Genomic DNA, 12,293 nt, shown 5'->3' on the forward strand with positions numbered 1-12,293 from the left:
ATATCTTTTGTGTTAAATTGTGGAAAGAAAAAAAATTTCCATCAAAATTTTTTTTCTTGAAATAAAAGGTCATGTTCATTTGAGATTATGACAACCAATTGTGAGTGCTAAGCTGATTATTATACTCAAATTTAAGGCCCTACTTGTTTAAGATTGTGAAAATCGATTGCGAGTCCAAAACCAATTATTAGACTCAAAATTAAACGTGATTTTGAGTCAAATATTGGTTTTGGACTCACAACCGATTGTCATATTCTTAACCATGTCCGTATAAATGATTGTGAGTGTCAAACCGATTATTGGACTCAAAACTAGGTTTAAATTTGAGTCCAATGATTGGTTTAGTGGTCACAAATGGTTTCCATAATCTTAAATGAACATGACCTATACGAATAGAGCATAAATTACGGAAGAAAATCGATTCCAATAATTGGTTTGGCACTCATAATCGATTGTGATAATCTTAATTCGAACAGATTGTGAAAGAAAAATCGACTCCTCAATTTGCAATTGCCCAAAATTTCCTCCTTTCTCGCTTGTTTCTTGTCCTTTTCTTTCCTCCTCTCTCCCCTCTATTGTATAGTTGTATGTGTGGAGCCCAAAAGAGCCCTTATGCTTTGCTGGCCTCAAGCTCTTCCCTGTTGGTTTTTATGGGGCTTGTCTGCTGAGAGAGACGAGAGTTTAACTTTGCCCATCTCCAAAATTCACCCATTGAAAAACCCTCTTTTCTTTTCTTTCATTTCATCTCACTATCTCAAAGAACAGTAAAAGGGATTATAAAAAACAACACAAACCCTCATCTCTTTCATTTGATTTGATGGATCTTCAGATCTAACTCTTCCACAATCACGTGAACTGCCGATTTATCAGATCGTCCCCTTTATCTGTTTCAGAATCAGAAGAAAAGAGGAGAAGAGAAAAAGGTGAGATTTATTCAACCTTCTTTTGGGTTTTCTCTTAAAATGCAAAAATTTAAGTGGGTGTTTGTTTTTTGGGGTTTTTTGCAGTGAGGGAAAATAGTGGTGGGTTTTTGGTTTTGGGTCCTGTAGACTTTTTAGGATTTTGAATTGATAAAAATAAAAGGTGGGTTTTCTATTTGGTGGGTTTTCTGCAGTGAGGGAAAAGAGTTGTGGGTTTTGGTTTTGTGTCCTATATACTTTTTGAGATTTTGAATTGATAACAATAAAAGGTGGGTTTTTTTGTTTTGTGGATTTTTTCAGTGAGGGGAAAGAGTTGTTGGTTTTTGGTTTTGGGGCCTGTAGACTTTTTAAGATTTAGAATTGTAAGGAAAAGATAAAGAAAATTTGAGTTGTTCCCTTTTGTCCCTCTTTTTGTTGATTTCCCCTGGCTATTGGGGTGTTGGGTTTTTTCAGTGTAAGTGAAGGTGGTGGGTTTTGTTTTGTTTTGGTTTGGTTTTTTTTCCCCTGCATTGGCTTATCTGAACCTTTCTGAATTGGAAAAAAAACGAGGTAATGAGTATTTTTTCCGTCTTTTCCATCACATTTTGTTATAGTTGTTGATTTTATTGCTACGATTGTTGCTTTTTTGTTTAGGAAAAGTGAGGTGAATTTTTGGTTGTGGGTCTAGTTGAATTATTCTTGATGTGGATAAATTGGAGGCTGGCTTTGGTGAGATGAGGGATGTTATCAGGGTTGATGAACTTTCTGAGGGCCTGTTTTCGTCCGTCTTCGGATCGATATGTTCATACAGTTTCAGATACTGTAGGTAGGCAGGATGGGCTTCTATGGTATAAGGACAGTGGGCAACACTTGAATGGCGAATTCTCGATGGCTGTGGTCCAAGCAAATAATTTGCTCGAGGATCAGAGCCAGATTGAGTCGGGCCCCTTGAGTTCGCTCGAGTCCGGGCCATATGGAACCTTTGTTGGGATATATGATGGGCATGGAGGGCCTGAGACAGCGCGCTACATCAATAATCACCTCTTTCACCATCTCAAGAGTAAGTATCTGAAATTGGATATTTTTTGTTTATCATCTATGTTTTTCATTTCCTGGACTGGTACAAGACATGCTGATTTTGTGTCTTGATTTAGGGTTTTGATATCTTATGGAATTAGTTGTGGTCCTAGTTAGCTTGGATTGTGAAATATCAGTTCATGGCATTGGTATTTTCATCTCATGTGCCTGTATCTAAATCTGTTTCCTTGGTTGCCTTGTTGGTTAGATTTGGAGATTGTTACTAGACTTGAATTGCAATAATTTATTATCATGTTTTTAGGTCGCTGGTTCTTAGAAATGACAGTGATGGTAAGTTTATAGCTGTATAAATGGATATTTTCCTTTCTGAATTTGTGTTTTGCAATGGAAATTTAAAATTGGTTGACCTCAAGGTGTTGGATCTTTTAGGCCAAAGTGTTGGATTTTGATTGTGTGTGTGTGTGTGTGTGTGTTGGTTGTTTTGCTCCTATTCTACAGATTTTGCTCCTGCAATTTCCGTTCCAGTGTTAATTGTTTCTTAAATTATGCATAAGGATTATGATACTTTGTGAGGAATGAGGACATGTCTTTTTCTTTGCAGGGTTTACATCAGAGCAACAATCAATGACTGCCGATGTTATACGGAAAGCATTTCAGGCAACAGAAGATGGATTTTTCTCTGTTGTCACCAAACAATGGCCTACGAAACCCCAGATTGCCGCAGTCGGATCTTGTTGTCTTGTTGGTGTGATCTGTAATGGAACCCTATACATTGCAAATGTTGGGGATTCTCGTGCAGTTTTAGGGAGACTTGTAAAGGCAACTGGTGAGGTTTTGGCTGTCCAGTTGTCTGCAGAACACAACGCTGCCATTGAATCTGTGCGGCAGGAGTTGTTTTCATTGCACCCAGATGACTCACAAATTGTTGTCTTAAAGCATAATGTCTGGCGTGTAAAGGGCCTCATACAGGTACTCTTTGTCTTTGCACTATAGCGCCAACCATATGCAATTTACAGTATGAATACAAAAATTACTCTATTTTCATGTAGAGCCTTTTATCAATGTGAATATCTGTACCTGGACTTTCATTTTAATTCAATTAACGTGAAAGGTGCAGGTTTCTGTAATGTTTATGTTTATGTTTACAGTATAATTGTTTAGGCTTAAGTTTATCATTCATTATGCTCATTAATTAAGTGCATTTAGGTGGGAATGTTTAATCTTGTCGATTCAATTCTTGATTGATCTCTGAGAGGTGGGGCATGGCCTTTAATGCAGTTGCTTCTGTCAATTTTTGAAGCCACACCCATGAGAAATCTTTGATTGTGTGACGGGTGTCTTATGCTTGCATAGGATCAGAGAAATCCAGTGTCCTCCACTGGAAAAAAAAACTGGAAATAGACAGATTTTCAGAGATATTGGGATATTTGCTATTCAAAATTCAGAGTTTTAGAGCTTTATTTTTTTTTACTTTTATTTATAGAGCTCTATATTTTTACTTTTATTTATAGTTGTTGCATGAACATGGTTGGTCCCATTCTGGTTATTTCTTCTTTATATTCTACTGATATTTCTGCTACTACTATTTCTTTTAGTAGTATGAGCAGTATTAATATTTTTCTAAAAAAAAAGGGCGGCCTAGTGCATGAGGCTCCCCCCATTGTGGGGTCTGGGGAGGGCTAGATGTACGCAGCCTTACCCCTGCTTTACAGAGAGGCTGTTTCCGTGACTCGAACCCGTGACCACCAGGTCACAATGGAGCAACCTTACCATTGTGCCAAGGCTCGCCACCAGGTCACAATGGAGTATTAGTATTTTTCTACTTTATTTTATAAATTCTTTTTTAGATATACTTTATTTATTTTTCCCATGAGGGTACATCAAATGATTCAAATTGATATTGGAGCAGCAATAAAGAAAAAAAATTGGATTCAAATCGATGAACAACATGCTGGAGAGTGATGGAATTTACAACGTATCCAGATCAACATAAGGTTTTTTAGGGCAGCCAAGCATAGGAGAAGGAGAAAGCTCGGACATTAAGTGTAGGTTTTTCAACTTTACAGGGTAGATACGATGTTAGAGATGCAACAGGGTTTGGTCCAGTTGGGGCAGGAACCCTCTTGAGGCACGATCATCGCCAGAAGACAGGTAACCAGAGGCTGATGTGGATAGTTGTGGGCCGTGCCTTGTTCAACCCCCAAGGCTGGAGCCCATTTTTTCCATGGGCAGAGGTGTTAGAGGGATTCCGGAGAATAGATGGGTTTCAACCATGAAAACAGTGAAAATTTGGCTGCTGAGGACAAGCACATTGATTAGGAATATATTGAAGTAGTTCAGACCGGACTCCTTGTAGTTTTGATCTCCGTCCCTGAAGGAGTTTGTGTATAAGACGTGATCATGTTTGGTTGTCTAAGTCAGGTTGCTCATTTATTGCGCATGAGGAAGTCCTCCAATTGTATTTCTCCCTTTAAATCTGTCTGGTGGTAGCTCAAAGGCTGCCCCTCTCCCTGCTGGTTATCCGACAGTTTCTTCATAGCAAAAGGCGTGCTGGGGAAGGTGGTGTCAATGAACCATTTGTGTAGTTCTGGTTTTGGACGGGACGTCGCAAGCTGTGCACGAAGGTTTACGGGGTTTGCCCGTCCAAGGTGTCTTCTGATAAACATCGTTGGTGATAGATGCTGGCTTCATGCCAGTAATGAAGGCACAGCAGTCGACGAAAACTCTTCGGTCAGCCATTTTCCTTCTAACAGTGGCATCAGGAATACGCAGGCATCAATTTGGAGGCGGCGGTCGGTAGAGGAAGTTGTTAGTCTGATAGATTCTGGGTCGGCTAATCCGACGTGCGGATCGCACGATGGGAGCTAGATCCCATGTTCAGGAACCATCATCCATGGTGGGGCTCACTAGCCGCTCTAGCTGGGCTGCAGCTTCATCCTATGACCGTGATTGCGGCACGTGGCCTCATGGAGGCTTCCATGGAGCTACCCCTGCTCTCTTGGAATGAAAGGCATATCCTCGTTGTGTTGTCACCTCATCTGGAATGCCTCGGGCAGCCAGAGTGTAGAGGCTTGCAAGACCTGACATCTGGAAACAAAGTGTGCTTAGAGCTGCAGGCGGCTCCTTTACATGAGATTCCTGGGCACAGTTGGCAGTCAATGGGAGATCTCGGTTATTCTGTTGACTTGGCAAAGAGAGCATGCTTTGTGGGCCTGGCGGAAGTTTTGCTCCTGCAGAGATGGTAGACATGCCACTGAGGGAATGTTCGAGATGCCTCGGTCATCCGCATTAGAGCTTGGTGGGGCTGACTACAGCTGGCGCGGTTGATCTTTCGACAGGTTCGGTTAGTAGCTGGGCTCCTGAAGAGGTGTTGGGGGGGAATAGATGAGGGGAATGCCTATCTTTCCAGGGGGTATCTTCGATGCTTGTTGGGGCACTAGTAGAGGTGTTGGGGGGAGTAGACAGGGAACTTGTTTTTTCAACGATGGATGTCGCTGTATTTGGAGGAACCGACACTTTTGGCTCTGGGGGAGTATTTGTCATCGCTGCTTCTATTCTATCTGGTCAGAATTTAGACCCTCTCGGTTTCTCGAGGTGGTGGGGGATTCTCCGAGGCCTAGTTCGGGGCTTCCCTGTGATTGGTTCGGTCAGGCCGGGAGATCACCGCAGAACCCAGGAGCTTTGCAGGAAATTCAGAGTAGCCAACTTGTCGAGTCTTGGACTGTGAATCGGGCTCAGGAGCTAGTAGCAGACTAGCAGTTTTGTCTTCTGACTGGTTGATGCATCCTGGGTGGCTTCTTTCTGTGATGGACCCGATTGGAGTCTGTGCACCTATGCATGTTGAGGTTCCTCCAAACTTGACCAGGGCGAGCAGTGATCTCCCTAGAGGGGGCTTCAAGGCTTGGAAGTTCTCTTCACTTCCTCTGTCTCAATTGAGCTCTGCAGGCCTTCTTTTCTAGGAACTGATCCCCTCGAGTATGTTTTCTTCTAATTCTAGTTTGGTCCCTGTTTTTTCCATGAATCTGTTTTGCTGCATGAGAGACCGCTTGAGGGAGAAGTAGAAGGTAGGGATGTAAATCTGATGATGAATATCTCAGAGAAAGAGGATGGTAGAGGGCCAGGAGCTTTTGCTTTATTTGTTGCATTGGATGAAGATGTTCCGAGCATTTCAGAACCGATCGATCCAGAGACCGTCTATATTATGGACAATGAAGGGGAATAAATCCGGGATCTGTTTATCTTTCAAAAAAAAATTAAAAAAAAATCCGGGATCTGTTCGAAAGTCATTTTCTCTTTGTTAGTAAAGTTTTGGGCTTGTCTTTCGAAGGATTGGATTTGGAGGCCAGAAACTTGTTCTTCAAAGGAGAACATGAGAAAGAGACTTATGAGAGATCCTATCAAGGCATCGAGGATTTAGAAATCACAGAAGACAATTAGGGAGTTAGTCTGGTTAAAATCCAACGTCAATGACAACAACCCTGCCACTAGCAAGAGATCTGGGGAGGTCCAGGCCAGATCCAATAGGAGTCATGGTGTGAGGGAGAATCGAGGCTTGGCTAGATCCTAATGAATATCCTTTGTTGGAATGTGAGAGGGTCGGGCTCCTCTCAGAAAGTTGCCCATGTTAAGGAGATTTTGAGGAGTTCCAATCCCCAAGGTTAATTTTGATTTTGGTTTCGATTTCAGTTGCCACGGAAACATTTTGATTTTGGCTGGAAACATTGATGTAAATCCTATAACATCACGGAAACGTTTGGAAACATGTGCAAATGATAGAATTTTGATATAAAACTTCCGGAAATGCTCGAATAAATACAAATACACACTTAGAAACCATCATACAAACAAGACAACCATTCTTTATGGTTTAATAAAATATCAAACACCTAGTGACATGCACTCAAGGTTGTAAATTTCGGTTCAGTTTCGGTTGCCATGGAAACATATCGATTTCAGTGAGAATCCTGTAAAATCATAGAAACGTATGAAAACATATGCAAATGATAGAATTTAAAGATGATACTTAAGGAAATGTTAGAATAAGCACAAATACACACTTAGAAACCATCACATAAGCAAGACAACCATCCATAATGGTTTTCAAACATTGAAAACCTACTGATGTGCACTGTCGCGCATGTATGATAATTTAGTACGTACCAAATTTCACATGTAATTCATATAAATCTTTATATATAATATGTGCACCACATTTCCCTCTATTTGTTTCCTCGTGTTTCCCGTTTCCGTTTCATGTTTCGCTTCCCGAATTCATTTCCCAACCTGGTAACTATGAGTTTCACTTTTAGTTATTTTGTCAGTTTGTTAATTTTGTCTTCCAAATGGAGCTACATTCAACTTTGTTGCTACCCCTATCCAGCATTGGTATGAACAACTAATCTATGTTCTCTAATATATCATTCAGCGTATAGTTGATTTTCTCTTCCAAGTATCCAAAGATTTCATGTTTAGCAGTTTGGTTTATTAATGTTGCTTTGGAATGCGCTTTCAATTCAAAGTGCATAACTTATTTCTGCCCTTGCACTTATAATTGCATGCTTAAGCTACCAATGGAGCTGGCATATGTGATCACTTTCATCTCCTCTGTCTCGTGTTGTCTTTTACCGCTATTTATTTTATCAGTTTAGTAATTTTGTCGTCCCGTTCATCATATGGGATCACTTATTTCTGCCTTTGCACATATAGTTTCACATTATTGAAGGGTTTTAAATTTTTAATACAATTTCAGTGTAGTGCCGCTGGAACAATGATAGTCTCCTTATAGATCTATCTCTTTCTATCTTGGTTCCCAAAATGTTGGGATGCCTCCCATATTCTTCATGGAAGTTCATGAAATGACCATTGCTTGCTTTCAGAGATCAACTTGAACACTGGCTTCTGACAACAATTAATATGTAATCTGTGACATAGCATGCTGTGATGATAACATCACTGTCACCAGTTCTCCTAAATATGCATGGATCAACGAGTCTTGTGCTAGCCAATTTCATGAATGAACTTGATGTCAAATCTTGCTGAAACCATGATAACTGGTCCATGTTTTAGTATTTTTGTTCAATACTGAACTGGAACTTGTGAGATAAAAACCGGTCGGAATCCCCATGTTTTGATTGAGTTGATTCTCCACTTGTTCATTTCCAACTTCCCAATGAGTCTCTGGCTTCTTTAAAATGATAAAGCAAGCCCTCATCCATGTTCTACTTTAGTGCTTGAAATCAAGATTGTCTAGTATTTTTAGGACTTATTTAAAGTCTGAAGATCAAACACAAAAGCATGGATTAATTTCTGGATTGATTGATCTAAGTGCTCATAAATGGAGTCAATGAAATTTGATCTAATATTAAGAGCTATTTTTTGTTTTTAATGCTTCCAACATTGCACACTTCTCCAATTTTCTTCCAATACTTTCATCCAGATTTTATATGGTGTGTGGCTGTATAATTGAGTATTTTTTCCAGTAAGTACTGTACGACCCACTTCATAGGATGATCTAAACTATTCATCTGTTGGGCCACGATGTAAATAGGTTGTGCCCCAAAAATCATTTCCATAGGATCATTCTGAAAGGATGGACGTAAATTCGTAAGAAAAGGACTTTCCTTCCCTTTGGTCAGTAAGTCTATTATATCATTCCTTCAGTCAGGCATTCCCTCCTTCAGTCTTGACTTAAAACACTTCCCGCCCAAGCAATTGCATATCTAAATACTTTTCTACTCCACGTTGGTGTCCCCCTCTATTATATCAAAGTGGAGTGGGGTGTACTCCTCCTGTTCGAACCTGAGTTTACAACCAAACTTCTCGAGAAGATAGATTGGGCGATTCAGGTGAGACCCGTCTGAAATTATCGGGCAGTGTCGCTCTGATTCTTCTCCTAGTGCGGCAATCAAATTTGCAGAGGTGCTCGGGTGGGGTGTTCACGTTAGGGGGTTGTCTTGAACACGGTGATTCCGGTTCGAATCCCTCCCAAAGCGATGCTAGTGTTGTGTCACAACCGTCAAGGATTACGACAGGTCCACCCAAGAATCACTGGGGACTATTTGCCTTAAACTAAGGGTAGGTCTTTTCGTCCACCTTGTTATACTCTTCGGCAATAGAGATGAGAGATGCTAGCATGGTTTAAGGCAGCGACGGCCACTGGACTTTGATGAGGTCATCCACCCTCTTTGATGAGGTCATCCATCCCATTTGCTGATTGCCGAATAGTCAGTAGTTTTTCTCTTTGTTAAGTACGCCATGGATAAGGAAGCCGAAAACATGATGCCTATCTGACAGGAATAGTCATATGCCGGATTGCACTTTATGGTATCATGCCAATGATGGTTTGGCTAGAGATGTTTCAGTTTTAAAAATATTAGCATCTTTTTTAACGTTAGTTTCATCGTGCATTTTGCTCGTTATACTGTTACAAGATTTACAATGAGATTTGCTTGCCATGCCCTCTAACACTCAGAAACTACTGCTTGGTCTTGCAGGTTTCTAGATCTATTGGTGACGTTTACCTAAAAAAATCGGAATTCAACAGAGAGCCTTTGTATTCGAAATTTCGCCTTCGTGAACCTTTCCGAAGGCCAATACTGAGTTCTGAACCATCAATCTCTGTGCACCCATTGCAACCACATGATCAATTTCTTATATTTGCATCCGATGGGCTTTGGGAGCATCTTAGCAACCAGGAAGCAGTCAATATTGTTCAAAACAACCCACGCAACGTAAGCTCTCTTTATCATCTTTCTTTGTTGACATTGACTGAATAAGAAATACTGATTCTTTATTTCTGGGAGGTAGGTTTAAATATTTTGTATTTCTTTATAGTTGAATTGCCAAATTAACAAGGCTCTTGGTGTCTTTGATCTTTGCATTTATCTTCCGGTTAGATTGTCAGCTTAGGGTCTTTTGTACAATTTAAAACGTTCGAAATCAATCAGTGAAGTATATAGTACTTTTTGATAGACTTGTGTATGCATGCTAGATGTCCTGGAGAACAATTTCTGGTAAACTTGACATGCAACATTTAATCTACATGTTAATAGAACTAATATATATTGAGAAGCTTATTCTAATGGCGCAATATAAAATATGCTATGTGAAGAAATATATTTGAAAGAGTTAACTGAGAACTATGTTGCATCAGTATGGGTACAAGTGTCCGAATACAACACAGGTATCAACTGTTGCATTCAGCAAACCTCAAAAAGAAAGATTCGTGGATTCACCAAAATATTTTAATCAACTCTCAAATTTTAATTATAATATGAAATGGGAAATGATATCAGCACAGCCTGTCTTTAATAATTGCACAAACGCGGCTTGTCTTTTCCTTTTTTGATTGATTTGTGAGAGCTTTTGGGAAATGTTATAACCCTTGACAGCTCTTTAAATAATAAACGACAAGATGGGTTTGTGCAATTATAAAAGCATAGTTGCGCTGATATCATTTCCCTAAAAACTATATTAAAGTTAAGCAAATTTAATGTTTTATTTTGATATAAAAAACTTGCTATTCGCATGGATAAAACCCAAAACATGCAGCAATTGTAAAGTTGTGGTAATATTATTTAGAAATAACAAATAAATGAGACCTATAAATGTCGTTAGACCATTCAAAAAGAAAAAAGAAAAAAAAAAAGTGCTGTCGTGAATCCTAAAGTAATGGAATCCAAATGTACTTTGCCCGTTTAGAAGAATCTGTGTTACAGAACTTGAAACCACATGAAAAAAATATAATACGAAAAGCAGATTTCCTGTAAGACATTTAATGTTGGAACGTTGACCTTTAGTTCAAACAAGACAAAGGTAGTTGAATTAATTCAGATGCCTAATTTAACTAGTTCAGGCCAATGCCTTGTCTCACACCATTGATTTTCAGTACTCATTATTCTTAGAAAATGAAAATTACTTTCATCGAATGTTTTGTTCATGCAGGGAAGTGCCCGAAGGCTTGTAAAAGCCGCACTGCAAGAAGCAGCCAAGAAGAGAGAAATGAGGTACTCGGACTTGAAGAAGATCGATCGTGGGGTTCGTCGACATTTTCATGACGACATCACCGTCATTGTCGTGTTTCTCGATTCAAATCTCGTAAGCAAAGCCAGCTCGATCAAGGGACCCATACTATCCATAAGAGGTGGCGGTATCAATCTACCCGTTAATTCTCTCGCTCCTTGTGCCACCCCCATGGAACTCAGTACCTCCTAATGACGCCGCTCTTATTCTCTGTTATCCTATTCGGATTCCTTTTGGATTCCATTCGGACCCCCACGATTATTCCCTCCACCGACACGTTGGATGGTGGTATCTGGGAAAGACGAGATGGAGCAAAGCTTCAAATTCTTTAATGTACACTGTAAGATTGATCTGCAGAGAATTATCTTTTCTCATGCTTATAATTAGAGACTGGTACTTCTCTTTAGTTTTATGAGCAGCAGAAGAAGAGCTTCAAGGTGACAGTAAATTATTTGCTAGGATAATTCTACTTATTCATTTTCCTTTTTTTATTTCAGGGTCTTTTGCTTTGTAAATTGTGTGAAACACCTTGGCAATCTTAATGTTCCTTGTCTTCTGGACCTGGTTAGCTGCTATTTGCCTAAATGGGTCTCACTTGGTGTGGAATAAATTAGTTTAGATTGTAGCAATTTGTAACATTTGCTTTGTAGTTGTTTGGTTTCTGTATTAGTCTTAGAGATAAGGGTGGGTTTCTAGATTGGCTTGGGTAGGAGTTTTAGAATCACTTTCTCATGTGGGTTTTTTTTAATAAATAACATGTTACTGCTTACTACTCTTTCTCAAATTAATGAAGAATTTTTTCTCAGAAATTGTGTTTTGAGCACAAAGGAGCATCAAAAGCATGAGTGAATAATTTCTTTGGGAGTTTCTAAATAGTGATCCTGACCGTTCATCTGGAGGGTTCTAACTTTGAATGGAGCAAAGCCAAGTTATCACAGCAATCGAGTTACTGTTTGAATGTGGTTTATTGCTAATTTGTTTTTAATCACTCTTGCTAGTAATTATCTGGAAGATTAAGGTTTGTCTAATTAGGGTTAAATTATGTACTGTGCCCCATCCTGTTGGGACCCAATGATGAATTAGATGGTCCGTCATTGTGGAAAATGCAGCCACTATAGACGTGTCTAAATCCTGGCCACTCACTTCATCTTATGGGCCCCATATTGGTGGGCCATTGTCCAAATTTTCAGTCCTACTGGGCTTTTTGGTTGCCTTTTGCATTTTACTTGTCTATTTGCCTGCAATTGGCTTCAGTCATCAAAGCTGGCCACGTGTTCGGCAGAGATAGGGCCTATGGTATTTATTCAGGTGGGCCCCTACCACAATTCTCATGTA

At 39.7% G+C, this 12,293-nt stretch overlaps 1 protein-coding gene across 2 annotated transcripts; it reads left to right on the top strand.

Moving 5' to 3' along the window:
* Window positions 1–600: 600 nt before the first annotated feature.
* LOC143864144 (putative protein phosphatase 2C 60) lies at window positions 601–11,531 on the top strand. 2 transcript variants are annotated; one of them, XM_077375000.1, is made up of 5 exons: window positions 601–923; window positions 1,554–1,959; window positions 2,539–2,906; window positions 9,431–9,667; window positions 10,881–11,531. In XM_077375000.1, exons 2-5 carry the CDS (start codon window positions 1,641–1,643, stop codon window positions 11,148–11,150), a joined length of 1,194 nt encoding a protein of 397 aa, XP_077231115.1. In that variant the 5' UTR covers window positions 601–923; window positions 1,554–1,640; the 3' UTR covers window positions 11,151–11,531. The 2 variants fall into 2 exon arrangements, with proteins under 2 accessions (XP_077231115.1, XP_077231116.1); XM_077375001.1 differs by lacking the exon at window positions 601–923 and adding an exon at window positions 1,266–1,469.
* Window positions 11,532–12,293: the final 762 nt, after the last annotated feature.

Source organism: Tasmannia lanceolata, unplaced genomic scaffold (assembly GCF_043159265.1).
Source record: "Tasmannia lanceolata isolate RefF3 unplaced genomic scaffold, GAP_Taslan_0.1 ptg000048l, whole genome shotgun sequence".
In the NCBI taxonomy this organism is placed as follows: domain Eukaryota; kingdom Viridiplantae; phylum Streptophyta; class Magnoliopsida; order Canellales; family Winteraceae; genus Tasmannia; species Tasmannia lanceolata.